Here is a 26,374-nt window from a genome sequence, read left to right on the forward strand (position 1 = left end):
TTATTTGAACTATTTATTAGGCAATTTTGAACAAAGTGGAATACGTATACCTGCAGTATTACGAGGATTAGAATATGCACATAAATTAAAAGGTAAATTATTATGGAATGAAATTGTTGAACCTTCTGTATCTTTAGCAAAAAGAGGATTTGTTGTATCAAAGGAATTAGCTACTGAAGTATCAAAAAACATCAATTATGAGATTTTATATGGACATATTAGTGCAGGAGATATATTAAAGTTACCTGATCTTAGTAACATATTAAATGCTGTAGCATTGAAAGGAACTAATGGTATTATTTTTATTATAATTATTAATAATTTAAAATTTTTTTATCAATATCTTTTAATTACTTATTTGTTTTGTTTTTAGTATTATATAATGGAACTTTTTCACAGAAATTACTACATGACAAAGTTAAACTTTCAAAATTACTTCCGCAATTGGTAAAATATGAACCTGATATATATGTAGCAAAAAAATCTAGTTTTTATAAACATGCAGTATATTATCCTCCACATATTTCATTATTAAAATCAATGATTATTGCACTGGAAAATCTTAAAATATCAGCTGACAATGCATCTACAATACAAACAGAGATACAAGTAGCTAAAACATTAATAAATGTTGTTTCATTTCCATTTCAATTAAAACAATATGGTTTGTTATATCTTCTTATTTTCATTTTATAATATAAATTTTATTAATTTTATTAAAAAATTTTATTAATATAATTTATTAATTAATATATTACTAATTAATAATTTATTAATTAATATAATTTTATTAATATTGATTTCATATAGAATAATAATTTTAGCTGAAAAAGAAAAATATACTGGAGTTATTGCAATGGATTGGGAAGATACTTATGTTTGTATTATAACGTTAGTATCATATTAAATGTATCATAATAATTTAATAGGATTTCTTATAACATATTATATGAAACTAAAAGTATAAAAATTAGAAGTAAAAAATAGTTTTTTTTTTAATATAATAGAAAATATATTTTATTTTATTTTAAAATAACAAAAACAAATTTTTTATTATATATATATATAATAATTTAAAGTAAAAAAATAGATAACTATAATCTAATTATTATCAGAATTACTTAAAATTAAGTTCCATTGAGATTGTTTTTTAGATACTAATTCAATTTTTTCGATAAAATTTTTTTCAAATTCAAAATTTATTTTTTTATTTTATAATGTGTTTTCTTATATTATTTTCTTAAGAAAAATTTCGTTTTTATATTTATTTTCCAAATTTTCTTTAATTTTCTTTATTTCAATATTTAGAGACAATTTTTGTTATAAAAATATTATATTATCTAAATTCTATTATCTTTATATTTTATCTTTATAATTTATAATTTGTATAATTAATTGTATAATTATATAATTATAGTGGACTTAGTGCTCCATTTGGTCTCGGATATATGTCAAATGCAGGTTTTTTATTAGATAAAACAGATACCAATAATACTTTATCTGTGCTTGTTCCAATAATTTTTCATAATGAAAGAGCGTTATGTGGATTACGAGGAGTATTTGGAACTGATGATATATCAATTATTGGACAATTATTGTATAGTATTATAATTCGTCAATTAAATATTTCTGAAGCTATTGAATATCCAAGGTATAAAATAGATTTTATTTTTTATAATATTAAATTAATATATTAATAATATTATAATATAATATATTATAATATTAATTCTTAAATAAAAATTTTATGATTTTAGATATTATTTTTCATCAAATGGTCTTGCTATAGAAAATAATCAAAAACACTCTGTAAATATATTAATACAAAATCAACTAAATTTAATAGTACCAATATCATATTTGGATACTGATATAGTAAAAAGCGTAAATGCAATCATAAAAAGAAAAGATCTAATGTCAAGTCATTCAGATAGTCGTGGAGGTGGTCTTGCATCAAGATTTTAATAAATTATTTATTTTTATCTTTTTTTTATTAAATATATTATTTCTTTTTTTATTATATATATTTATATATATTAAAAATAATCATAAAATAAGATTTTTAACAAATCTTAATAAACTATAATTGAATGAACTTTTCTAAAATAAAGAAAATGATGAATAATTAATACTGTTTTTTTATTTAAATAATTAATTCTAATTTTATTTATATATATAAAATATATAAAATTATATATAAATTTATATTTATATAAAAAACAATATAATATACAAAAAACAATTAAAATATAAATTAATATATATATACAAAAAACAATTAAAACAATAAAATTTTAATATATTTATTTATATTTTTTTTATATTATTTATATTATTTATTTATATTTTGATTTGAATATGAAATGTTTAATATAATTAATTATAATTAATATAATTTTGATATATTTATTGTATGTGTATGTGTGTGTGTGTGTGTGTGTGTAAGTTTTCTAATATATTGAAATATGTTTATTTCATTTACATTTTGCATACTTGCAATTGTTGTTTTTCTTCTTTATATTTTTTACTTAAATCAAGTTGTCTTAATTTAGCATATATTGCACTAGCACTAAGCACAATAAAATTACTTATCCACCACATAAATGATTTTTTTTCATTAAACCAATAAGTTGCTAAAATTGTTTGTACACAAGCTTTAGCAGTTCCACTAATATTGTGAGTTAAAGGAGATGTAACTTTTATTTGAAGTGCTGTAGCATAACCAATAGCAAATCCACAAATACCACCAATAATCATAACTAACCAAAAATAAAAAGATCCAATTTTATCATAATTGTATACTGTAATATGTTCTCCATTAAGTATTATTAATGGAAGAAATATAATGATACTATATGCATTATTACAATAAGAGAGTAACCAAATATCTTGATTTAATGTAGAAAGGACTTGTTTCATATGAATAGAATACAAAGAAAGAGTTAATGATCCTAATACACCAAAAATTGTTCCTAGAACAGATAAAGAACCAGCAACATGTTCTTGATCTACACCAAGCCAAAATCCAATAACAATAAATGCACAACATGCAATACAATTTGTAGAAGTTTTTTGATCTGTAAAATTATAATAAATTATTACATAAATGTATACATAAACGCACATATATTTTTTTAATGTTTAAGAGATTCTTACCTAACATAAAATATGTAAAAATAACATTAAATACAGTTGTTAATGAACGTCCTATATAATAAAATGCAACATCAACATATTTTAAACACAAATTGTTTGTTGCAATCATTCCAATAAAAAGAAGAGACAATGGAAGTACCTGTAAATATATAAATATATAAAAATAATAAAAATATAATTATTAATAAAAAACAATAGCATATTTATATTCTTATAAAATTTTAATTTACCTTCTTAAGAGTTTCTTTAGTATATGGATTTCCACTAGGAAATTTAATATATCTTGGAAACCATTTTGATAAATTACTAAGAATTACACAAATATTTAAAGATATTATGCATTGACACCATGTTATAAAAAGAGGTGCATCCAAATTTATAGTATGACTGGATAAAAGAACTTTATTTATAAATACTGTTAATATAGAAATTATCCTAAAAATTATGAATTATATATGTTAATAAAAAATAGACTATTAGTTTTTATTATCAAAAATCTAATAAAATATCTCATTAAAAAAACTAATTTATTTCAACTTACCAATATGTTGCAACTACAATTGCAATATATAAAAATTTTGATAATATTCCAGTTTCTAGAATCATTTTTTGAAATATTTATTTCAACATTCTTTTTTAATTAATAAAATTTAATATATCCTAATAATAAACAATAATAAATAATAAATTAAATTATATTATATTATATAAAAATTAAAACACATAATATTGAATAATTAATAATTCTTTTTAAATTAAAATTTTTTTTCTAAATCATCCTAATTTTTATACTATATTTGTATACTTTTAATATATTATAATAATTTAATATTTTAAATAAATAACATTTTTTATAACATAAGTATAATATATAAACTATTTTGATTTAAATAATTTAAATTCATAAATTTTTGTTAAATAGATTACAATTATGAGATAACATATATTTCATTAGTCTTAATTTTATCAATATTCTAGGTTATCTTAAAGAATTATTGTATAAAAATTTTACAATTTACAATTGCAATTATTACTTTATATTTAGTAATCATATTGTTTAAGTATCTGCATCATTCAGCAAGTGTTTTTATAATCTATAATTTTATTTTCACAATCAAAATTTTTTATTTTTTATTTTTTAATTTAATGCCAATAATATAATCTAAAAAATAAATTATTTTTATAATATATATGACACATTTTCTATTTTACACATTCGTATTCATATTTTTTATTTTAATTATATATAAAAATCTAAATTAAAAGTTAAAAATTATATATTACTATTTTTTCATATATTTTGCATAATTTATTGTATTTATAATGAAAAATATTTAAATATTTATAAATTAAAAATTTTATTACTTTTAATTTAAAATATGCAAAAATATATTCGATATAATTTCTAATTCCATTTTTATATTATAAAAATAAATTTATATATTACAATAAATATTTTCTTTATATTATTTTAATTAAATCATATTATATCATAAAATAATATAAATTAAATTAACATTTGATCAGCTTTTAATATACATTTTGATATAGTTATAAAATTTATATTTTAATGGATAACAAATTATGACACAAAGTAGATATCATTACTGATAATTAACACATAAATGTTGACACGTGGTGTCTAGTACTCGGGTGTTTTCGACTATAGTCGTAGCAATGAACAACTAAAATTAGTAAGTACTTGTATAGAATCATTTTCATCTTTTAAAAATATGTTTTGAATTATTTTCGTTTGTTTACTATTGCAAAATTTTTAATATTTACGGTGTCAATGTAATAATTGAAAGAATTATCATATAATGTATGTATTAAATACAATCTTGTATTCGATCGGTTAATTATCCTCATTAAATTATTTGATTTTAGTTTTTCTTGTTTTTATAAAACTAAGATTTTAAAATATGTTTTAGTGCTATTATATGATTATATATATATATATATATATATATATATAAAACTGTTAATGATATATTCAATGTAATTTCTAATTCCATTCAAAGACAACTTTTGCGTATTAATTAAATTATCGCTAATTTTCGTAATAATTGTATGTATAAATTTAATATAATCCATTATAATAAAGAATCGTGACTTATCTAAAATCTTATTATTTTAAAAAAATGATATTGTAATTAGATAATACAACGCTCGACAAAACTTTTTATTTTCATGAACATTGCTAATTTAAATATTTTATTATCGTATTATTTCTCTCATTTTATTTTAAATTGGTTCTTACAATTAAATTGAATTATATTTATTTATTATCGAGAAAATTTTAATTAACATCAACAATAACAACAAATCTTTATTTAATATTGTATCATTAATATTTGATATTAATTTTTTATTATTTTTAATATTTTTCTATTACATTATACTATTTACATTAAAAGAAAAACATATATATTAATATTAAATTATAATATTTTTATTTTAAAATAATTTGATACATTTTAGAAATTAATAATTATAATTCCACAATATGTCACAATACGAAGATGTCATTGTGGAAGACAAAAGGAAAGATGATAATGCAGTATCAGAAACAGAAATTCGACATAGAATTCCATGGAGTGAGCGTGTATTATTAAATAGCGAAGTACCAGGTTTACATGAGGTTAAGGAATTATTAGAAGATGATGATGCAAGTTGTTTAGCAGAAGAAGAAGATGGAGTTGGTTGTCCATTACCTTCCACTCCTGAAGATGATCATCTTTTGGATTGCGAGGTATTATAATTCTAATTATTATTAATAGTTATTTTATATTTTTACTTCAACAATAAATTATTTTATACATATTGCATATTTATACTTATTTATACTTTTCATATTTTATTCTATTTATTTTACTTTATTTTATTTTATTATATTTTATTTTGTATTTTAATAATAAATTATTATGCATTAATTAATATAAATATGATCATATTACATATTTTAATATATATATATTATAGATGACAGAAGTATTAAAAGCTGGTGTGTTAAGTGATGAAATTGATCTTGGTGCATTAGCTCATAATGCTGCAGAACAAGCAGAGGAATTTGTTCGTAAGGTAATTATAAAATATATAATTAATATAAATAAAAAAATATATTTATATTTTTATTTTATAAATTAAGAAATTATTTTTCAAGGTATTACTGATTATTTTTTTATTATTATTATATACTATTATTCTTTTAAGGTTTGGGAAGCATCATGGAAGCAATGTCATTTCAGAAATCTTCCAAAATGGTTACAAGATAATGATTTCTTACATGCTGGCCATAGGCCACCTTTACCATCTTTTTATGCTTGTTTCAAAAGTATATTTCGTATTCATACAGAAACTGGAAATATTTGGACTCATTTACTTGGTGAAATTTAATTTTTATTTTTAATGATATTTTTTTTTTTTTTTAGCATTTTTTTAACAGATTAATATTTTATTCTTTTTATAGGATGCATGGCATTTATTGGTATAGCTATATTCTTCATAACACAACCTCCTATAGAAATACAATTGGAAGAAAAATTGGTATTTGGTACCTTTTTTGCTGGTGCTATTATATGTTTAGGAATGTCATTTGCCTTTCATACTGTACACTGCCATAGCGAATGTGTTGGAAAATTATTTTCAAAATTAGATTATTGTGGAATAGCTATGTTAATTATGGGTAGTTTTGTACCATGGCTTTACTATGGTTTTTACTGTGATTATCAACCTAAACTTATTTATTTATCAGTGGTTGTAATACTTGGTGTAACAAGTATAGTTGTATCGTTCTGGGAACGATTTGGTGAACCAAGTTATAGACCATTAAGAGCAGGTGTTTTTATGGGATTTGGTCTTAGTGGGGTAAGTTATATCATACTATATTATATTATACTATATTATATTATATTATATGATCTTATATTATATAATATATAATACTTATATTATATAATCTTGTATCAAAAAACATTAAAATTTTAAGAAGAAGAATAGATTGTGTTAAATAATACATAATTATTGAGATATTATATATTTTTTTTTAGGTAATACCAGCAGTTCATTATGCTATTGCAGAGGGTTGGTTTAAAGCAATTAGTCAAGCATCTCTTGGATGGTTAATATTAATGGGATGTTTATATATCTTAGGTGCAATGTTTTATGCATTAAGAGTACCTGAACGATTTTTCCCTGGCAAGTTTGATATTTGGGTAAATATTTTTATATTTCTGAAATGTATAATTTAAATTATTGAAAAATGTTTAAATTATCATATTATTCAGTTTCAGAGTCATCAAATCTTCCATGTGTTAGTAATTGCAGCAGCTTTTGTTCATTATCATGGAATAACAGAAATGGCTATGTACAGAATGACAATAGGAGATTGTACAAATCCGTCGCAGGTGATAGCTTTTTAATTATGCAATGGATTTATAATATTGTGTTGGATTTCATCTTATGTACCTTTATCAAGACTTAAAAAGATTCCTAAATCTTTGTGTATCGGTAGATTTATACTATAAAAGAACTGCTGGAAACAATGAAAATGAACAACACAAGATTTTCCTTCTAATTTATTGTAATTAATCAAGAATTTTAAAAAAAATTTATAAATATTTAATAAATTCACAATAAAATACAATATGCGATAATTAAGATTACTAACAATAAATTCAAAAGTTTAATTAAATAAAACTTTTTACACTTTCGTAAATTTGAATTTATGAAAAATATAATTAACTTTGTATTGTATATTAAGCTCAATATTTAAAATATTTCAATCATTCATAAAAAATTTCAGTGATACAAAGTAACAAATAACATAACTATTTACACTTGTTATTTTTTCTTTTGTGAATGATTTATTTAAATAATGTAATTTATGTAGTAACTTTATTGTATAAAAAATGAATATAAAATTACAAATATCATTTTATTTACTAATAATGACTGATATCTTGTTTCGCGCAGTTCTCTTACTTGTTAAAAACAAATTAATGAAAAAAACAATTGTAAAATATGAAACAAAATGCAGATATATGGTAACAAAACTTTAACAAAACTTAATATAATTAAGATTTAGGAAATGCAAATACAAATGATTTTATAGTATAAGCACTATAAAAGTTGTAATATATTTTGAACACTTAAAACAATGAAAACTATTTATTATAATGATTGTGTGAAAAATTCAACTTTTTTTTTAATTACATTTGAACAGAGAAACTAAAATACTGATTTTTTTTCAATGTCTATATCTAAAAAACTTATGTATTATAATTTGTTTTGAAATTTCCTATTTTCTATATTGAATGCAAGATTTTCGAATATTAGTAAAATAATTTTTATTAATACTTTTCCTTGTTATATATTTATAATTTTTATTCTTTTTTTATCTTGCAAACTTATGTTTGTTGTAAAATACATGTTTCACTACAGATCTGTTTTTTTAGTACAAAAAGTGTTAAATATTTTTGTTATTATTATAAGATAGTACTTATATAAAAAAATATTGTTGAACTTTTTTAAATAATTCATACTATTGGTAAATTAATAAAGAAAGAAATTTATGAATTTCATATGTAAAAACACAATTATTTTATGTAATTTCCCAAAAATATATTTTTCTAAATAAATATTGTAGTATCATTTGTGAATTATTTAAATGTATTAAAAATATTTTTATTCATTATAATAAATCGAAATTTAAATATGAAAATAGAATTTAAAAATAACTAATTAAAAAAAAGTTAAAAAAGAATTTATTTCAATAATTAAACATCAATAATAAATTTAGATGATTAAAACTAAGAAATTAAATTTATATTTCAATGACATAATTTAATTTTATTAAAATGTACATATTTTTAGCAAATAACAAAATTGTTATTGATTAATTATATTTCATCTACTTATTTATTTTTTATTAATATATTTAATAAAAATGCAATTTTTTTTGCGTATAGTTAAATTTAAAAATAATTCTAATTATTTTTTATATATTTTTTATATTTTTTGTACAAAATAATATTTATATAAACTATTTACGAATTTAAAATAAATAATTATATAATAAATTTTATAATAAATATACTGTATATCTTATATAAAATAATATTCTTATTTATTAAGAATTATGTGAATATAAATTATTAATTTATTTTCAATTTAAAAGATAAAAATTGATATTTCTCAATGTAACATTATGTGTTATAATAAACACATTAACAAATAATTTAAAAAGTATATAATATGTATTAATATTTTTATTAATCTTTTTTTATTTTTATTCAAACCTAATTAGATATTAAAATCGATATAAAAAATATCTCGATAAGAAATCGATAAATAATACGTTTCAGTTCAGAATAGTTCGATAGTTTAATATATGTTTCATATATAGTGCATTTATGTGAAAAAGCCGCATTGCGATATTAAAATGAAATGTTAAAACTAAAAAGAAAGACATAATCAAATTTCTCTTTGTGTAAAGAATGAATATCATGTCCCTAATTAAACTATGGTCTATTTGCAAAATTAATAAATCGAATGAAAAATATTTATTTCAACAATTCAATTATAAAAAAAATGAAAATATGTTGTATTTTTTAAATATTTTAATATTTTTATCAGTGTGTTGCAAATAATCAATAAATTCTTAATAAATAAAAAAATTTTAAAAAAACGTGCACAAAAATTAAATTGCGACATTTCAATGGAGCAAATTTTTTATTACATTATTTTATAAATATTATAATACGATCATCATCAAGATGTATTATTTATTCATTTACGAACTCAAATCGATAAATATGGTTTTTATTTTAGACAATTTATAATTCATAATTACAAATATGTGAGATAAAGTGATATACTCGTACATGTCCATTTAAAGCATATAGAACCATAGTGTTTCATATAATGATATATTAATGTATTGATAATAACGTATTTATTGTTATGCTTCTTATTTATCGTTTTTTGTATAACAAAATAGACAAGTGATAATAGAATCAAATTGTATATCATTGTATATTTTAAAAAAGTTTAATTTCTAACATAAATAATGTACATATTAATGAATTTTTTAAAATATATATAGAATTATTCTCATGAAAAGTCAAATGTTGTTTTCTAATTAATAACAATGAATGAAATGAATACAAGTGTTACAAATTCAATAACATCTGGCATGTTGCTTGATAATGTTCAAAATTATACTAATACAATGACAAATGCATCAAATGAAATATCTGAAACATATATGAATTCTACAGAAGAAAATGGAAATATTCAATTATGGAATGTTTCTAAGGCCATAACGTCATTGCCCAATAGTACAGTAATTTCCTTTGAAGCTTCAAGTACCAATATATATGTATCTACAACAACAGAAATTTTTGATGAATTTGGACCTCCAGATGGAATAGAATACATTTTTGTACCACTTGGTGTAGTGGTCTTTGTTATTATATTATCAGCTGTGGTATGGGTAGCGATATCACTTTTGTATTTAAATTATAATCTTCTTTTAACTTCTATTTGCAGAAACAAAAAAATAAAATAAAAAATATTCATCAAATTATAATACTTGGATAAATATTTCTACTTTAGGTATTATTACCTTTTTGTAATATAGTTTATTGGCAAATTAATGTTGTAATATTATATTTAAAGTTTTGTTAGTTTGTAGCTTCTCCTATTAGTAAAATCCTAAAAGTAAAATCTTTTACTATTAAATATTTATTTATTTTGTAATATTTAACAAAATGCAAATATTTTAATAATATATTATGGTTTTAAAGGTAATAATTATATCAAGGAAAAGAAAATTGGAACGTTTAAGACACAGACTTATGCCAATGTATAATTTTGATCCTGGTGAAGAAGAAGAAGATGATTGGGAAACTGAATTATTAGAAGAATGTTACAATAATCATCAGAGACGTGTATGTGTAAGAATTATAATGTTCAAATTAATAAATATTTTATTAAAATTAAAATATTTTACATTACAGCAAGGATATCAATCTATGGATACAGAAGAAAATGCTGAACTCTTTGGAAATCATTGACAAAGCATTTATAATAGTTTAAAAACTTTGTATTACTTACAATTGTCTTAGATTAAAAATCACATTTAGTAGATTTCTATTTATTTAATGAAATAGTTTGTACATATCTTTCAATTTAAAAGATAAAATTCAAATTCATAAATTTTATATATGAAAAAATATTTCAAAAAAATTTAAACATTAGAGTTTAAATATATTTCTAGAATTGTGATAATGGATTAGGATTTATTTTATTTATTTTAATATAATATCCATAAAATGAATTTATGCTTAATTTAATAATTTCATAATAGAGAAGTAAAAAAACAAAAATGATGGAGACTTCATTTTGTCATTTATAATCATTGTGTTCTGTTTATAACAGTTTTTATTTTATTATTTATATTCATTGTATTCTGTTTATAACAGTTTTTTATTTTATTATTTATATTCATTGTATTTTGTTTATAACAGTTTTTTATTTTATTATTTATATTCATTGTATTCTGTTTATAACAGTTTTTCAAATGTACAATTTTTCCTATATGCTTAAACCTTACTTATGTATATTTTTTTTTTATATCCTTTCCTAAAAATATAAGTGTTAATAAAATAAAATGTAGATTGTCAAAAATTTTAATATTATAATGAGAAATTTAAATTTTATTCTATTTATTTTTAATATGAAAGATTCTAATGAATAAGAAAAAAATAGATATTTAATGTTCAACATAAAGAAACAAATATATTTCCAAATGTTACCAACAATTTTGTTTCTATTAATTAATAATTATACATAAATCTATACATTATAATGTTAATTTTCTTTTCTCTAACTGTTTATTAAGTAATATTGAAAAATTAAGAAATTTCAAAATGTATTTGTCTTTCATGCAAAATATCTTTTTAGCAATAATGTATAAAAATTTTAAAAGTATAACAATTTTGGTGTAGAAAATATATCGCAGGTATATGTTTATGTCATATAACAATTAATAAGAGAATCATTTTATAAGTTTATTTATTTCAATACAAATTTGACATTCACACATATGCTTGTTTCAAAAATGTTAATGTTCACTTGTTTAAGTGTAATTAAAAAAGAACATTTCTTGTACATGATATACTTACACAAGAAGTATTACAGTACAGCATTAAATTTGTATGAAGTTTTAGATTTTAAGAATTATAATACATATACATAGGAGCAAAGAAGGTAACAAATATATGATGTAATTATACACCATCCACCTTAAAGTTAGATAAAGTCTTCATCTTAATTCCAAGTTAGTTTATGAGATCTGAATTTTTAGTTTAAAATTTTTTTCATTAAAATACTTGTACATTTTATTTTAATACTTAAAACATAATGATTATGATAATAATACAAATAAAAATAATACTAATAATAATTATTATATTAATAGTAATTATAATAAAAACATATAAGGTAAATACTACAAAGTGCTTTACATATTCTCAACCCATGTTGCAGTGCATTTTTTTTGCAAACATATCACAAATTATATTTTTCATATAACTTCCTTGGAATTTGAGCAGTTTTTTTTAAACTAATGTGTTACCACTTTACTATTTCAATTTGCAGATTATGATATAAAAAGCAAACTTATAAGTTTTAAATTTATCAGTTTTTTAAAAACTTTCAAAGAATAATTCTCATACATTGAATTTATTTTTTTACATTTAATTATCTTCCTCCTCTTCTTCCTCTTCTTCCTGTTCATCTTCTTCTTCTCCAGTACTTTCTAATTTCTCTTCTTTCTTTTTAGGTCTACCACGACCTCGTCCTGAAGGGTTTCCTTTAGGTGAACCTTGCTATAATAACATATTTTTTAACTTTTTATCTATTATAAAAAAAATAAATAAAACTTCTTTTTTAATACTTTCTAAAATTAAAATATAATAAAAAAAGTGATAACATTTATTAACAATTTTTATAAATGATTGTCTCAGATAACATTATTATGAGTTCCATAATACTATTTATATGAATAATTTAATTTAAAAGAAAAATATGCATACCTTTTTTTTATGAGAACCTTTTGGTCGCCCTCTTCCTTTTTTAACAGGTACAGGCGATGTATCATCTTCATTATCTGATTTTGCAGTGCGTACTGCATTATTTTTATCTGCGGCAGGTCTGCCTCTCTTTTTTGGTTCTTTAACAGTATTCTTATCTGTTTTTGCTGGTCTACCTCGTTTCTTCTTTTGTTCCTCGACAACAGGCGAATTGTCGTCTGACATTTTTAATTCTTTATATCACTGTATAATTAAAAATTTTGTTTACAATATAAACATTAATTCAAAAGTTTTTAGTTATATATATGTGTGTAGTAATTTTATAATTATTAACTTTTAATGCAAAATTTGATAGATTAATTTCGAAGGAAAATACAAAGATGAACGAAAACGAATTTACGTCAAAAGGCTCTGTACTCTTAATTTATTATATACATATATTTTTTACAAATAAATATGTAATATTTATATTTATATTTTATCATAAAATTTAATATTATGTTACCACACACTTTGAAATAAAATATTCAAAAATTTTATATTGAAAATATAAAAAGTTCCATATAGGGAAATATAGAAAGTTTTGTATAATTATCGATTTTTAAAATTTCTCATAAAATTTATTTAATTCAAAATTTTTTAATTCAAACAGCAATTTGATAACCATGTATATATAGATTTTACTATAAATAAGTAAAAAATGAGCAATAGTAAAGTTTAACAAATTACGCGCCTAATACATTCATATCGAACATCATTAGGTGGCGGTTTTGTAACCGGTTAATTGTAACCGAATAAAATAATTATGCGAAATTAATTATATCTAATATTTTAATAATTTCATACATAAATTAAAAGTAATTTTTTCTTACAAAAGAATAATAATAATAATAATAAATTATTATCATTATTAATTTAGAAAAAAAAATTATTTACAACAATAAATGAGAGCTTTCTGAAATGTCCGCGCCCGCCATTTTCAAATATATTAAACAACCTATATATTATTAATTTCTTCATATATATAATTTTGGACAAGTTACACAATAATAACGGAAGTGACAATTTTTAATATTTTTTTATATGAAGAAAAAATAACTGTATGGAAAACCGCTATTTGGAACACATACAATAGCGTCACTTGGCTGCTAGGGACGCCATGATCGACAAATCATGGCAACACCAGAGTCGTGGTAGCGTCCATCACCAATTTCTTTATAAGAAAATGAATAAATATCTCTGTAAGTAATAATTGGTTCCGCGTAAAAGATTGACTAAAAAATCGTTGAAAAAATCATTTATGAGTTTCTTAATCTTTCAACACAATGAATACGTATACCATTCGAAAGACTAATATTTACTGGAGAAAAAGTCATTGACAAGCACTCACCTCAAAATTTCTCGTGTATATGAAGACAAAGGCAATCGTTCAGTCGGCGCGCGCGTCGTACTGTAAGAAAATGGGACTAAGTGCTTTTCTATATACGTTATATATTAAAATGTTTAATATTCTTTTATGAATGTCCAGAACGCAAGTTATCTAATTTTTCTTTTCTCAGCGTCCTTTTAATACTATCGCGCGCGTCGACTGCACGAAGCAAACTCTGAAAGCACCTTGTAACGCAACAACTCACAATTCACTGCGCGAATAGCGAGACGCGACTGACCTGATCGAGATGATACACTGTACTCCGATTCGTTCTCTATCTCAAGAAGCATTCCCCCACTCTTTACACAACACGCCAACTGATTCCCGCCAAAATGTTATGATACTACTTAAAGTCACAATTTTTCATAAATCGTATTTATCTTAATTTCTTATTATTTATTATAAAAAGAATTTTTTAATGTTAAAAACTTATTAATTATTTTCTTCTTTTATAAAATATCAAAAAATTTATATGAATAATAATATTTATGAAAGTTATAAGATCTGTTATTTGGCGGGAATATAATTACAATATACAATAAAAGAATATTGTGTATATTAATTTCGTATCTTAATTTAAATTATTATTAATTTATAGATACAATCATAAAATTATTATATATAAATTTTTTTATATTTGAGAAAATTATTACTTAAAAATTTTTTTACAATACATTATAACATTAATATTTATCTATATTTTTAAAAATATGTAATTTTTATTTTTATATTTTAAAATATTTTCAATAATATTAATTATGTATATTTTTTAATAATGCTAATTATACATATTTTTAATAATTTTAATATAAAAAAAAATTAAGTGAAAATTAATAATTAATATGCAAGATAGAAACTAAAAATTTAAATTATTATAGTAATTTTTTAAATTAATTTATATTATATGGAAAAATAAATTTTTATAGGTTTTTAAATTATTATCAAATTAAATTAAAAGTAATTTTATGTAACTAAAGTATTGCTGAAAAAATGATATATATTTTTTTAATTACTATTTACAGTGAGAAGTTTGATTTATATGTATACATTATGTAAAATTTTGTACACATGTGATTCTTGAATTTATATAGCATATTTTTAACTTATATTTATAAATTTTCGTCCGAAAAATTTTTAATTACATTTGTATTTTGTATTTTTATAAATTTCTAAATAAGATTATTTCAACACGCACACATTTTTCCATTTGTTAACAATATTTTTATACAAACCATACTATTACTTTATTTTTTTGCAAATGATATTTTCATTGCATGAGAAGGTGTAATTTTAAATCCTTGTAAAGCATCTTTTGCAGCTCCTGATTGTACTTCATTCTCAAATTCAACAAATGCAATGTCATGTCTATTTGGTACTAAACGTACTTCTTTAAAACCAGGAAACTGATTAAAAAGCATTGATAACATCATTTCACTGGTTTCATCTGGTAGATTTGTTAGGAATAGAATTTGATTTGGTGGTTGTTCAGGTACAGCTGTATTGACTAAACCTGGATGTTGTTGTACACCAGTATGATAACCAATTTGCTGTGAATGTTTAGCTTGTTCTTTAGCACGTTTCTTAGCACGTTTAGCTTCTTCATCAGCTGCAGGTACAACTCGTTTTGGTTTTTTAGGCCGTTCTGCATATGTGCCTTTCATTTTTGCAATAATATCACTGTCTGTTTTTGCATATTGTATCCTCTAAAATAAAATTAATTATAACAATATAACGTTTTATTACTTAATTAATAAAAAGTTATTTTATGATTAACATTCACCATTGGTTTGTCATAAAATGGGAATCCTTGCATTGATCGTAAAGCATTTGTGGCACTAGCAATTTCCTTAAAAATAACAAATGCTTGTCCACGCATCTTTAATGTTTTTAGAGCTACAATATCCAATATTTGACCAAATTGAGAAAAAATTGCATATAAGGATTTTTTTAATTCATCCTTTTTTATTTTTTCGTTTAAATTATTAATATAAATTGTATTATTTGGCCTAATATCCATTGCTATTGTAAATGAAAAAATTTTTTAATATAAAAAATACTTTTAACATCTTCATAAATAAATATTAATAATTAGAAATTATTATAATTATATAAATTCTATACAATATAAAATCGATATAATAATAAAACTAAATAAACTTACTCAAATAATTTTTAAAAATAATGGTATAATTATTATATTATATTTAATAGTACTTTTTGTGTACTAAACAATTGTATTTAGTCGGCGTCTCACGCTTATAGAGGTTAGAGTACAATGAAGTATAACAATGAGCTATATAAACGTAGAGTGGAAACTTAATATTAAAAACATCATATATTAAATTCATGTTAAATTATAATTCAAAATTTCTAATTATTTGTTTTAAATTTATATTTAATATATTTATAATTATTATGTTGATATATAAATATTGCAACTTAAGAATGTTATTTTTATATTTAAGAAAATATTATAAATTAGCTATACTACATTTAGAATAAGATAAAATGATAACATTCATCAAAACATGTTTTCTTTAAAAAAGAAGTAAAATCGTATAAAATGTAATATAATAGATAAAAATCGTATAAAATATTGATATATTATTGATATTAAATAATCTGAAGTTACTTAATAAAATACTTCATAAAATTATTATTTAATTAAATATAATTATAAAGAAAAATATATTTTTATAATAGAAATAATAATATTTAATATAAAATAATATTTAATTGAATTATTTATTATATAAAAAGTAAGTAGCATTATTTATATTAATTAAGTATATTATTTTCAGGAGTATGAATGCTAAGCCATTTAAAAATGGAAAAGGTGTAAATAAACCTTTTCGTTCTCCATTTAGTACACCCCAAAGTAGTGATAATATAAATATCTCAAAATTAACCACATATGAAACACCATTGTAAGTATAATTATAATAAAAAGAAAAATTATTACATTTACATTTTTTAAATTTGAGAATAATCTCATTAATAATAATATTTCATTATTAAAAAATTTTCATTATTAGAAAAGTATCCATAGCAAAAAGACTAATTTATCAAAAAACACCTTCTCCTAAAAAATTATGTATAAATAAAGAAAATAATAATAAACAAACAGATATTAAAATAAAAAATAAATTGTATCAAATAGACTTGGAATTATTAAAGAAAAAAATACAAGAAAAAGAAGAATCTATTAAAATTTTAAAAACTACATTATTATATAAGAAAAAGGTAAAAGATAATATTAATTATATTTAAAATTTATTTATTATATTAAATATTAATAATTTAAATATTTATAATTAAAGAACAAAGCTGAAAATTTAGAAAGTGTTATAAAAAAATGGACAACATGTTGTCAGAATGCTCTTATTGATTATCAGAAATGTTTACAAGAAAAAAATGATCAACCAGTAAAATTATCTGAAATTTTATCTTTATTTAATATTAATCCTGATATAGTTTGTTTCTCTATTGATGATGATACATTTTATTAATTGAATAAATATCAAAGAAAACATAATATATAATATTATTTTACTTGTTTTTATATTTTTATAATACATATATATTTATATATATATATATTTAATTTAATTTGTATTTCATATTTAATACTTATGTGCTTTAAATGGAAAATTAGGATCAAATAACATTGGATCATTGCAAAATTTAGGATCCTTAGTCATATAACCCATTAAACCTAAAATATAAAAATAATGAAATATTATAAAATATTATAAAATACATATAAACAATAAATATAACTAATATTATTACCAGCATGTTGTGCTTTTATTATTTCTTGTTCTACTTTCTTCTGTTTGTATTCACACAATCCAGTTATGTGTTTTTCATAAATTCTACCTGTATAACGACTTTGAAATTGAGATAATAAACGTACATTTTTATAATCAGGTTCGATGTTTAATTTACATAAAATACATAATTGCTGCTTCTTTTTATATGGATTTTCAATCGAAATTGGCTGTATCAAAAAATAATATAAATTTTTATTTTTCTGTACAATTTTCATAAAACATAATATATTTATAATAATTTATTACCATATCTGGATCTACCAGATCTGTTAATTCATTTGAAGCACATGCTTTAGTTTTATTACGAAATAATAATTTTGGAATTTTGTTTGTTGTATATCTTAAAGTTTGTAAATTAATAAAAGTATACATAATTTTTTATGTATTTTGTAATTTATTTTCTTTTATTATAAATTACTTTTATTAAAAAGTATTATAATTATTATAAAAAATATATATAATATATATATATTTACTTTTATTGTAAAGTAATAATCATTAAAAATATATTTGAAATAGAATTGATGCTTCAGAATATTTTGAAGTTTGACTTTTAGTGAAATTTTGTTTAGTTCACATAGTGTTCAATAGAGAGCATTATTGTGCAAAAACTTGATTTCTTACTTACAGTATAATAATCAATGATTTAAGTTACTAAACGGATTTCGTTACCGTTGAAGTCTGTATCACTCTTTTCGTATTAGTCGGAGACGAGAGTCGTACTTTTGTATCCAATAACTTAAACTAATATAATTATTGTATAGAAATTGTTATCAATTAGTAGTGGATGCAAGTGAAGTGATAGATACAAAATGTGGCCCTCAATATTGGATGCAGCTAAAATGAATCCATTTGGGACACCGTTCGTGACAACTACATGTCAGAGACAAAATGAACTAACACAAGCACTGGTTAAGAATCGTCACATTGCCGCTGCCTCTGTCGCATCAGGCGGTCAGTAATTTGCAAGTAATTTGATATAATTTAATTAATTTAATTGATTTTAATTCATGATTTTTTATAAAAAAATTATTCAATATTATATATAAATTATTGATTATAATATATTTTAATTATTTATTTAAATAATTAAAAAATTTTTTTTGATCAAAAAAATTAATCGTATTTCAAAAAATTTTCGAATATTATATAATCTAAAATATTATTTCTAGTATTCTTTGTAATTTTTTATAATCTTATTAATATTAATTGATTATTTTGATTAATTTATAAAAATTAATGTTAAAAATTATTTATTTTCTAAAAAATTTAAATATTAATAAAATTGTAATTTCATGATAAATAATTATTTTATTATAATTATAATTTGTTTAATTTAATTATATCAAATTATGTAACGAATATAGATTTGACCGCATGGCATATAATTATGTACTAAGAATACCATTTTATATGTATTTATTTGGTTTCAATGTATTTTTCAATAAAGTTATTGCATTTTTAGTATAGTTATTAATACAAAATATTTTAAAATGGATCAATGAAGAATTTTTTATGTTTGATTTGCAATATAAAGGATTGCATAAGAAGTAGCCATTTTGTCGAAAATTGCGCATGCGAATGTCGTCGTCGTAGCCTTGGTTAACATTTGAATAAAAATAATAGCCTGCATTAGTACAGTGGCCGCAACCGAGAAATAATTAAAGATATCCTACTGTACTTGAAAAGTTTATTATTAGGTTAAGCCAAAATAATATCATTCATAATTTTGAAATTCTGCCAAATTCGAATTTTGCACGCACTTTTGAACAGCTGATCAGTGATAATTTTTATTGTTTATTAAATAAAAGTTATATGATATAATATATTGACTAATAAATTAAATTCAGTTTATAAATGTTATTTTGAAAATTATTCATTAAAATCATTTGAAAAATATTTTTAATGAATGGATTATATTTATAAATAATTATTGACAAATTTATCATTCATGTTTAAACATAGTTTAAACATTAAATATAGTTTGTTTAAATATACTTGAGATATTTAGTATTAATATGTAGTATTTATGTTATATAAATTAATATATAGATTATAAATTCTTTTTTATGTATAGATAGCTGTGAATTTGGATCAAATAAGTACTTCATGCTATGTGGTTTGGGAGGTATTTTGTCTTGTGGTATTACACATACTTTGGTTACTCCCTTGGATTTAGTAAAATGTCGTATTCAAGTAAATCCTGCAAAATACAAATCAGTTTTTAATGGATTCCGAGTGAGCAATCTATTTTTAATTATATTTTGAACAAAATATAAATATAACTAATAGCATAAATAATATATATAATTAAAACTAACTAAAATTTCAAATATTTTATTATTTAGGTAACTTTGGCGGAAGATGGAACTCGAGGTTTGGTTAAAGGATGGGCTCCAACATTCTTTGGTTATTCCATCCAAGGAATGTTTAAATTTGGACTTTATGAAGTCTTTAAAGTATATTACTCGGCTCTTGCTGGAGAAGAAATGGCATATGAATTTAGGACATCTTTGTATTTAATTTCTTCAGCATCTGCAGAATTTTTTGCTGATATTGGTTTAGCTCCTCTTGAAGCTGCTAAAGTAATTATAAATTATTTTTATATTTAATAATTAATATAATTTTCTTAATATTTTTTTTAAGAAAAGGAATTAAATCAATATATTATGTCTTTTATAACATAAAAATAATCCATGTTCACATTATGTATTTTTATAGTTAGTTTTATAAATAAGATAGAATTGTTTTTTTGTTTTTCTTCATTATTCTTTATCTTTTAATTCTCATTTTTGCCTCATCATCATGTTCAATATTATATTTATTGCAAGTTTTATTAAACAATTATTGTGAAAAATTAAATTAAAATTAAAATATGTATTATGTATATAATATATGAAGTTTATTATTTTTGCAGGTTAAAATTCAAACTACACCAGGATTTGCAAATACTTTAAGAGAAGCTATGCCAAAGATATATGCAGAAGAAGGCATTACTGGGTTCTATAAAGGACTTGTACCTTTATGGCTTCGTCAAATTCCATATACAATGATGAAGTTCGCTTGTTTTGAACGTACACTTGAACTTTTATACAAATATGTAGTTCCTAAACCAAGACAAGAGTGTTCAAAAGGTGAACAGTTGGTTGTTACCTTTGCTGCAGGATATATTGCCGGTGTATTTTGTGCAATTGTATCTCATCCTGCTGATTCTGTGAGTGTATTATATGATGCATATTTATTTCTACTTTATTTATTTTATTCATTTAATATTGTTAATGCAATATATATATATATATATTTCAAATATTTGTAGGTTGTATCAAAATTGAATCAAGAAAAGGGAGCATCAGCTGTTGATGTTTTAAGGAAACTTGGTTTTGGTGGAGTATGGAAAGGTCTTGGTCCTCGAATTGTTATGATTGGTACATTAACAGCAGCACAATGGTTTATTTACGATGCAGTAAAAGTATGGCTTCGTATGCCCCGCCCACCCCCACCAGAAATGCCAGAATCTCTCAAGAAGAAATATGGACTAGCTTAATTATCAAGCATCAATATTTTTAATTGAATCAATTACAGTTAGAGAAAAAGAACATAGATAAATTACATTATTTCTTCAGTACATTGTCGAACAATGTTTTATTATACGTCAAGTATTTATTTGTAATACTGATATCAGTGCAGGTCATCACTGCCTATAAATTAGATACAATAATGTGCTACGAATCATAGTAATTTGCTATCAATGCTGAGATTATAAAAGAGATGGCACATTTATAAAAATCCGATACAGTGACAGTGAGTTACCTATTGTAACCAAAAACTGTTACTTTGTATATAGAGCGATCACCATAAATAAATGATTCGTGATTGCTCAATTAATATTTGATTTTGATTATCCCTTTTCTTATATATCCTTATGTTAAGAGAATTACACTAAAATATTATGCATTAATTATTTTTTATTTTATTAAAATCATTCAAATATAATCTATATAATTATATACAAATCTTATATAAAGATAAATAATCTATGAAAAAAAATATATATATATACATTTTATATATATATATGTATGTATACATATGTATATATGTATATACAATTTATGCTTAATGCAATTGTATATACACATAATATAAATAAAATATATTAACTATAATTATGAAGTAATAATCAAAAAAATGTATTTTAATCTAAATATTTTTGTTTTTTATGTAAAAATATATTTTTTTTTTATTTTAATATGTTTGTTCTTTGGCTTTATTAATTCAATAAAATTATATAAGACTTATTTAATATTTAAACATAATATTTAATAAGATAGAATTTCATAATTTCATAAGGTATTGCCATATATGTCTTCATAAAAAAACTTCAACATCTTTTACAAAATTAAAATAAACTATTAATAAGTTATTAACAAATAAGTACTAATTCTTCAACACCAAAAAAAATATTTGCTTATTACATAGAAAGAAAGAATCATTTATCTATTTTAAGTATTTACAATTTTAAAAATATATATAGTTTGAATTTTCTAATAACAGAGATAATAGTATAGAAATTAAAGCAAAAAATAGTTTTAAATATATTTTTTCACAAATTTTGTAATATCAATTGATTTGATTTAATGAATTGATTTAATTATATATTTATAAACATAATATAATTTTTAATATATTAAATAATATTAATAGTATATTAATTAATATATAGAATTTATCAATATATCAAAAAAAAGATAAATTATACATATTATCTTGAATAAAGTTCTTTTTCTAAGTACGTTTTGGCATCCTGTATTGTGGCAAAAATCTTAAATGTAAGTGTTCCATGTAAATACAAATCACATTTTTTGATTGTTTCAAAAATAGGACTTGTACAACTTACAAAATAAAAATGTATATCAATTTGTTGAAATTCTTTCATTACTGAATTTAGTGTAATTACACCACTAGAATCAATATAACTTAATGCGCTCATATCCATTATTATACATTGTAATTCTTGTTTTTCTTCTGAATCTTCTGTATTCATATATATTCCTTTTTCTCTTAACTTAATCTTATGTTCTATAATTTTTTTTGGATTTATTCCAATTAATTTATATAATTCTGATTTAAAATGATTAATATTTGCAAAATTCAAAGTTCCACAATAATGAAAAATTTTTATTCCAGGAATTTCTACTGCCTGAAAATAATTCAAATATATTAATATTTTATGTAAAAAATCATGATTTTTTATTATAAAAATATTATTAGTCATAAAAAATAATAAATACTGCTTTAAATCTACTCATATCCAAATATAAATCTGTATTTGGTATATATCCCAATAAACAAATATAAGGTCTAACACTTTGCAATAAAATAATTGCAAGTGATATTATTATTCCAATTAGCAAACCAATATCGATACTTATTATTACAACTGTCAAGAAAGTTGAAATCCAAATCAATGCATCACATTTACTTAATTTCCAAAATTTTATAAGTTGATTAGCTTGTTGAAACATTCCTTTTAAGGCTACCTAAAAAAAGATTTATATATTATATTAATAAAGTAATATTCATTATAAAAATTATATATAAAAATATATAATTATTTTAATAATTTATAATTATATAATTATTTATATAATTTATAATTATAACAATATTAATATTTTAAAGCATTTATACTTACAATAATAATTGATGCAAGAACAGATCTTGGTAAAGGTTCAAAAAATGGGCCAATCCATAAAAGAATTATAAGTAATACTGTACATGATATAACACTAGCTATTTGCGTTCGACCACCAACAGTTTGTTGAATTAATGATCTACTTAAAGATGCTGATACTGGCATACATGAAAAAAAGGATCCTACTACATTACTCAAACCCTGAAATTATATTTTATAAATATACATGATATTTTAAAAATAATATTAAATAATTTTATTAATTTATCATAATTACCATAGCAAGAAGTTCTTGATTTGAATTAATTTTATAATTAAGTTTTTGTGCAAATATTAAAGCCATTGATATAGTAATAGTATAAGATACCATGGTTATAGCAATACTATCCATTGCTACCAAATGTAATAGATTAAATGTTGGAATTGTTGGAATTGGTAATCTATTAATTAAAAAGATTAAAAAACTTGAATTATATTTATGAAAAATAATTAAATTTACATACCCTGTAGGAATATTGCCCACAACTTGAATATTATATTTAGTAGAGAAACAAAAATATTTTGAAATTAAAGTACCACTCACAACTGCAATCAACTCAATTGGAATTGGAATGCTACATTTTTTACTTATCCATGGCTAAAATTAAAATAGCTATTTAAATTATATGATAGGATTATTAAATTATATAAAGATTTTTACAATAGTTTTCTAATAAATAAAAATTACCTTTAAAAATTCATTATTACTTATAAGACCAACAATAGTTATTAATGATATAAATACAGCAGTTAAATTTGTATTTTGTATTTCTTTTAAAATATCTATCAATGTCTGAAATAAATTTATTATTTAATTTAAATTGTATATCTTTAGTTAATTTATATTTTTTTAAATTTTATACTTACAAAAATAAATTTAAAATATCCCTTTTGTTTTGGTATTTTCAAACCTAATAAATCTTTAATTTGAGATATTAAAACACAAACTGCTGCACCAGTTGTAAAACTATTCACTAATGGATCACTTAGCAATGTACTTATAATACCCAAATGAAATATATACATTATAATCTAAAAAAAAAAAATTATTATTTTATTGTAATAAAATAAATCTATAAAATATTACCTGAAATATTCCAACCATGAGTGTAACTGCTGTTGCTACTTGTATTGGTGTATATAAATATTCCCCAGGCAAATTGGATAATGCAGCAGTAACATTTGAAGTTGTAATTTCATTGTGCGATATTGAATAAGATGTCACTGTTTTCCCAGTCATCAAGCAAACCACAGCGAATGTTCCTGATGAGTGCCAATAATGTTTCATTGTTCTAGTTTGTCTAATAAGTTCTTATTAAAAGGAGATATTTGTAATAGAAGTTTTTCTGTAATAGAAGTAGTATTTTACAAAGTATATACATATCAAATGTAATATACTAAAAAAACTTGATCTTGATAAAATACTAAATGCCTTTTTTTATTTTATTGTATTGTATTGTAAAATTTAATACAAATTTTTTCTTACCCATAGATACATGTTTAGATGTGCCAAAAAAAAAATATATTAAAACAGGAAAGAATGCCATATATATACCAACTACTGGAGGTACATTTCCTAAGAGTGCATAAGCCATGCCTTGAGGAATATGCATAATTGCTACAGTTAAACCAGAAATTATATCAGACATTAAATTTTCTTTCCAATTGTAATTTTTTAGCCAATATATTGATGGAATTGCAGATATAAAACATGATTTCCAGTTTTTATATTTTAAATCATTTAATGCATTATGAAAATCTATAAACAAATTTCATTCTATATATGATATTTATATTAATAATAATAAAATTTAATATCTATTACATACCAAATGTTTTTGGTTTTTCATAATGATAATCTTCATTTAAAGTTTCTTGTTCATATATAGGTCTTTCTAAATGTATTTGTAAAAGTGTATCATGTTTTTCCATGTTAATAATAATTAAAAGGAATTTATGAATTTTATATAATTTATAATTTTATATAAAAAAAAATATATTTAAAATAAAATATTACTTAATATTAATTTGTTATATTTTATTTTTTGATATATAAATAGATCTAAAACAAATAATATATTAAATAGATAAAAATATTATATAATAATTGATAAAAAAATAATTT

At 20.8% G+C, this 26,374-nt stretch overlaps 10 protein-coding genes across 20 annotated transcripts in view; 5 read left to right on the plus strand and 5 right to left on the minus strand.

Annotated features, from left to right (window-relative positions):
* The window catches only part of LOC102677185 (glutathione hydrolase 7-like), a 3,549-nt gene extending 1,426 nt beyond the window's left edge, over positions 1 to 2,123 (plus strand). For 2 of the 3 annotated variants that reach the window (XM_006609159.2, XM_031515021.1), the window contains exons 5-9: positions 21 to 293; positions 374 to 664; positions 825 to 891; positions 1,418 to 1,651; positions 1,758 to 2,123. In XM_006609159.2, coding sequence (XP_006609222.1) covers positions 21 to 293; positions 374 to 664; positions 825 to 891; positions 1,418 to 1,651; positions 1,758 to 1,965 — 1,073 coding nt within the window. In that variant the 3' untranslated portion in view covers positions 1,966 to 2,123. The remainder of the gene's footprint in view (positions 1 to 20; positions 294 to 373; positions 665 to 824; positions 892 to 1,417; positions 1,652 to 1,757) is intronic. The other variant, XM_006609160.2, reaches the window with a different exon arrangement.
* A 315-nt stretch (positions 2,124 to 2,438) lies between these two features.
* LOC102677416 (GDP-fucose transporter 1) lies at positions 2,439 to 3,819 on the minus strand. The gene is made up of 4 exons (XM_006609161.2): positions 3,698 to 3,819; positions 3,387 to 3,591; positions 3,157 to 3,295; positions 2,439 to 3,077 (listed from the first exon to the last, which is right to left on the minus strand). The coding sequence occupies exons 1-4, from the start codon at positions 3,760 to 3,762 to the stop codon at positions 2,479 to 2,481; spliced, it is 1,008 nt and encodes a 335-aa protein (XP_006609224.1). The 5' UTR covers positions 3,763 to 3,819; the 3' UTR covers positions 2,439 to 2,478.
* An 877-nt stretch (positions 3,820 to 4,696) lies between these two features.
* LOC102677550 (adiponectin receptor protein) lies at positions 4,697 to 8,595 on the plus strand. 2 transcript variants are annotated; one of them, XM_006609162.2, is made up of 7 exons: positions 4,697 to 4,850; positions 5,638 to 5,908; positions 6,139 to 6,237; positions 6,370 to 6,541; positions 6,626 to 7,023; positions 7,206 to 7,370; positions 7,443 to 8,595. In XM_006609162.2, the coding sequence occupies exons 2-7, from the start codon at positions 5,663 to 5,665 to the stop codon at positions 7,575 to 7,577; spliced, it is 1,215 nt and encodes a 404-aa protein (XP_006609225.1). In that variant the 5' UTR covers positions 4,697 to 4,850; positions 5,638 to 5,662; the 3' UTR covers positions 7,578 to 8,595. The 2 variants fall into 2 exon arrangements, with proteins under 2 accessions (XP_006609225.1, XP_006609226.1); XM_006609163.2 differs by having other exon boundaries at positions 4,836 to 4,978.
* Positions 8,596 to 9,490: 895 nt separating this feature from the next.
* Positions 9,491 to 11,307, plus strand: LOC102677778 (uncharacterized protein C3orf18 homolog). 2 transcript variants are annotated; one of them, XM_006609165.2, is made up of 3 exons: positions 9,491 to 10,645; positions 10,965 to 11,108; positions 11,178 to 11,307. In XM_006609165.2, the coding sequence occupies exons 1-3, from the start codon at positions 10,307 to 10,309 to the stop codon at positions 11,232 to 11,234; spliced, it is 540 nt and encodes a 179-aa protein (XP_006609228.1). In that variant the 5' UTR covers positions 9,491 to 10,306; the 3' UTR covers positions 11,235 to 11,307. The 2 variants fall into 2 exon arrangements, with proteins under 2 accessions (XP_006609228.1, XP_006609227.1); XM_006609164.2 differs by having other exon boundaries at positions 9,493 to 10,651.
* Positions 11,308 to 12,209: 902 nt separating this feature from the next.
* On the minus strand, positions 12,210 to 14,973 carry LOC102678014 (high mobility group protein I). 3 transcript variants are annotated; one of them, XM_006609168.2, is made up of 4 exons: positions 14,644 to 14,963; positions 14,384 to 14,466; positions 13,257 to 13,496; positions 12,210 to 13,049 (listed from the first exon to the last, which is right to left on the minus strand). In XM_006609168.2, exons 3-4 carry the CDS (start codon positions 13,476 to 13,478, stop codon positions 12,918 to 12,920), a joined length of 354 nt encoding a protein of 117 aa, XP_006609231.1. In that variant the 5' UTR covers positions 13,479 to 13,496; positions 14,384 to 14,466; positions 14,644 to 14,963; the 3' UTR covers positions 12,210 to 12,917. The 3 variants fall into 3 exon arrangements, with proteins under 3 accessions (XP_006609231.1, XP_006609230.1, XP_006609229.1); XM_006609167.2 differs by having other exon boundaries at positions 14,384 to 14,492; XM_006609166.2 differs by lacking the exon at positions 14,384 to 14,466 and having other exon boundaries at positions 14,644 to 14,973.
* A 688-nt stretch (positions 14,974 to 15,661) lies between these two features.
* LOC102678331 (U1 small nuclear ribonucleoprotein A) lies at positions 15,662 to 16,992 on the minus strand. The gene is made up of 3 exons (XM_006609169.2): positions 16,844 to 16,992; positions 16,463 to 16,701; positions 15,662 to 16,385 (listed from the first exon to the last, which is right to left on the minus strand). The coding sequence occupies exons 2-3, from the start codon at positions 16,697 to 16,699 to the stop codon at positions 15,927 to 15,929; spliced, it is 696 nt and encodes a 231-aa protein (XP_006609232.1). The 5' UTR covers positions 16,700 to 16,701; positions 16,844 to 16,992; the 3' UTR covers positions 15,662 to 15,926.
* Positions 16,993 to 17,203: 211 nt separating this feature from the next.
* LOC102678482 (swi5-dependent recombination DNA repair protein 1 homolog) lies at positions 17,204 to 18,226 on the plus strand. 4 transcript variants are annotated; one of them, XM_031515005.1, is made up of 4 exons: positions 17,204 to 17,230; positions 17,484 to 17,609; positions 17,718 to 17,925; positions 18,003 to 18,226. In XM_031515005.1, the coding sequence occupies exons 1-4, from the start codon at positions 17,211 to 17,213 to the stop codon at positions 18,189 to 18,191; spliced, it is 543 nt and encodes a 180-aa protein (XP_031370865.1). In that variant the 5' UTR covers positions 17,204 to 17,210; the 3' UTR covers positions 18,192 to 18,226. The 4 variants fall into 4 exon arrangements, with proteins under 4 accessions (XP_031370865.1, XP_031370866.1, XP_031370867.1 ...); XM_031515006.1 differs by having other exon boundaries at positions 17,205 to 17,247; XM_031515007.1 differs by having other exon boundaries at positions 17,229 to 17,277.
* Positions 18,214 to 19,062, minus strand: LOC102678568 (28S ribosomal protein S18c, mitochondrial). Its single transcript, XM_006609170.2, has 3 exons — positions 18,762 to 19,062; positions 18,475 to 18,682; positions 18,214 to 18,397 (listed from the first exon to the last, which is right to left on the minus strand). Exons 1-3 carry the CDS (start codon positions 18,885 to 18,887, stop codon positions 18,306 to 18,308), a joined length of 426 nt encoding a protein of 141 aa, XP_006609233.1. The 5' UTR covers positions 18,888 to 19,062; the 3' UTR covers positions 18,214 to 18,305.
* A 57-nt stretch (positions 19,063 to 19,119) lies between these two features.
* Positions 19,120 to 22,400, plus strand: LOC102678705 (phosphate carrier protein, mitochondrial). Its single transcript, XM_006609171.1, has 5 exons — positions 19,120 to 19,469; positions 20,593 to 20,753; positions 20,864 to 21,100; positions 21,433 to 21,729; positions 21,832 to 22,400. Exons 1-5 carry the CDS (start codon positions 19,328 to 19,330, stop codon positions 22,057 to 22,059), a joined length of 1,065 nt encoding a protein of 354 aa, XP_006609234.1. The 5' UTR covers positions 19,120 to 19,327; the 3' UTR covers positions 22,060 to 22,400.
* Positions 22,401 to 23,191: 791 nt separating this feature from the next.
* LOC102678833 (solute carrier family 26 member 6) lies at positions 23,192 to 26,313 on the minus strand. Of its 2 annotated transcripts, XM_006609172.2 has the most exons (10): positions 26,079 to 26,313; positions 25,736 to 26,008; positions 25,337 to 25,512; positions 25,117 to 25,281; positions 24,938 to 25,042; positions 24,714 to 24,847; positions 24,488 to 24,650; positions 24,211 to 24,411; positions 23,807 to 24,055; positions 23,192 to 23,715 (listed from the first exon to the last, which is right to left on the minus strand). In XM_006609172.2, the coding sequence occupies exons 1-10, from the start codon at positions 26,179 to 26,181 to the stop codon at positions 23,278 to 23,280; spliced, it is 2,007 nt and encodes a 668-aa protein (XP_006609235.1). In that variant the 5' UTR covers positions 26,182 to 26,313; the 3' UTR covers positions 23,192 to 23,277. The 2 variants fall into 2 exon arrangements, with proteins under 2 accessions (XP_006609235.1, XP_006609237.1); XM_006609174.2 differs by lacking the exon at positions 26,079 to 26,313 and having other exon boundaries at positions 25,337 to 25,595; positions 25,736 to 26,020.
* Between the last annotated feature and the right edge of the window lie 61 nt (positions 26,314 to 26,374).

Source organism: Apis dorsata, unplaced genomic scaffold, assembly GCF_000469605.1.
Source record: "Apis dorsata unplaced genomic scaffold, Apis dorsata 1.3 scaffold_52, whole genome shotgun sequence".
NCBI classification, from domain to species: Eukaryota; Metazoa; Arthropoda; class Insecta; order Hymenoptera; family Apidae; genus Apis; species Apis dorsata.

Coding starts and splice junctions, on each gene's coding strand:
- LOC102677416 (XM_006609161.2), bottom strand. CDS start 3,762: ATGATTCTAGAAACTGGAATATTATCAAAATTTTTATATATTGCAATT. Junction 3,296..3,386: donor CTAAAGAAACTCTTAAGAAG/GTAAATTAAAAT, acceptor ATATATTTACAG/GTACTTCCATTGTCTCTTCT. Junction 3,078..3,156: donor TTTTACATATTTTATGTTAG/GTAAGAATCTCT, acceptor ATAATTTTACAG/ATCAAAAAACTTCTACAAAT.
- LOC102677550 (XM_006609162.2), top strand. CDS start 5,663: ATGTCACAATACGAAGATGTCATTGTGGAAGACAAAAGGAAAGATGAT. Junction 5,909..6,138: donor ATCATCTTTTGGATTGCGAG/GTATTATAATTC, acceptor TATATATTATAG/ATGACAGAAGTATTAAAAGC. Junction 7,024..7,205: donor TGGGATTTGGTCTTAGTGGG/GTAAGTTATATC, acceptor ATTTTTTTTTAG/GTAATACCAGCAGTTCATTA.
- LOC102677778 (XM_006609164.2), top strand. CDS start 10,307: ATGAATGAAATGAATACAAGTGTTACAAATTCAATAACATCTGGCATG. Junction 10,652..10,964: donor TATTATCAGCTGTGGTATGG/GTAGCGATATCA, acceptor ATGGTTTTAAAG/GTAATAATTATATCAAGGAA. Junction 11,109..11,177: donor ACAATAATCATCAGAGACGT/GTATGTGTAAGA, acceptor TTTACATTACAG/CAAGGATATCAATCTATGGA.
- LOC102678014 (XM_006609166.2), bottom strand. CDS start 13,478: ATGTCAGACGACAATTCGCCTGTTGTCGAGGAACAAAAGAAGAAACGA. Junction 13,050..13,256: donor AAGGTTCTCATAAAAAAAAG/GTATGCATATTT, acceptor ATGTTATTATAG/CAAGGTTCACCTAAAGGAAA.
- LOC102678331 (XM_006609169.2), bottom strand. CDS start 16,699: ATGGATATTAGGCCAAATAATACAATTTATATTAATAATTTAAACGAA. Junction 16,386..16,462: donor CATTTTATGACAAACCAATG/GTGAATGTTAAT, acceptor ATTTTATTTTAG/AGGATACAATATGCAAAAAC.
- LOC102678482 (XM_031515005.1), top strand. CDS start 17,211: ATGTTTTCTTTAAAAAAGAA. Junction 17,610..17,717: donor ACCACATATGAAACACCATT/GTAAGTATAATT, acceptor TTTCATTATTAG/AAAAGTATCCATAGCAAAAA. Junction 17,926..18,002: donor CATTATTATATAAGAAAAAG/GTAAAAGATAAT, acceptor TTATAATTAAAG/AACAAAGCTGAAAATTTAGA.
- LOC102678568 (XM_006609170.2), bottom strand. CDS start 18,887: ATGTATACTTTTATTAATTTACAAACTTTAAGATATACAACAAACAAA. Junction 18,683..18,761: donor ATCTGGTAGATCCAGATATG/GTAATAAATTAT, acceptor TTTTTGATACAG/CCAATTTCGATTGAAAATCC. Junction 18,398..18,474: donor AATAAAAGCACAACATGCTG/GTAATAATATTA, acceptor TTTATATTTTAG/GTTTAATGGGTTATATGACT.
- LOC102678705 (XM_006609171.1), top strand. CDS start 19,328: ATGTGGCCCTCAATATTGGATGCAGCTAAAATGAATCCATTTGGGACA. Junction 19,470..20,592: donor TGCCTCTGTCGCATCAGGCG/GTCAGTAATTTG, acceptor TTTTATGTATAG/ATAGCTGTGAATTTGGATCA. Junction 21,730..21,831: donor TATCTCATCCTGCTGATTCT/GTGAGTGTATTA, acceptor AAATATTTGTAG/GTTGTATCAAAATTGAATCA.
- LOC102678833 (XM_006609172.2), bottom strand. CDS start 26,181: ATGGAAAAACATGATACACTTTTACAAATACATTTAGAAAGACCTATA. Junction 24,651..24,713: donor GTGGGCAATATTCCTACAGG/GTATGTAAATTT, acceptor TTTAATTAATAG/ATTACCAATTCCAACAATTC. Junction 23,716..23,806: donor ATATGAGTAGATTTAAAGCA/GTATTTATTATT, acceptor AATTATTTTCAG/GCAGTAGAAATTCCTGGAAT.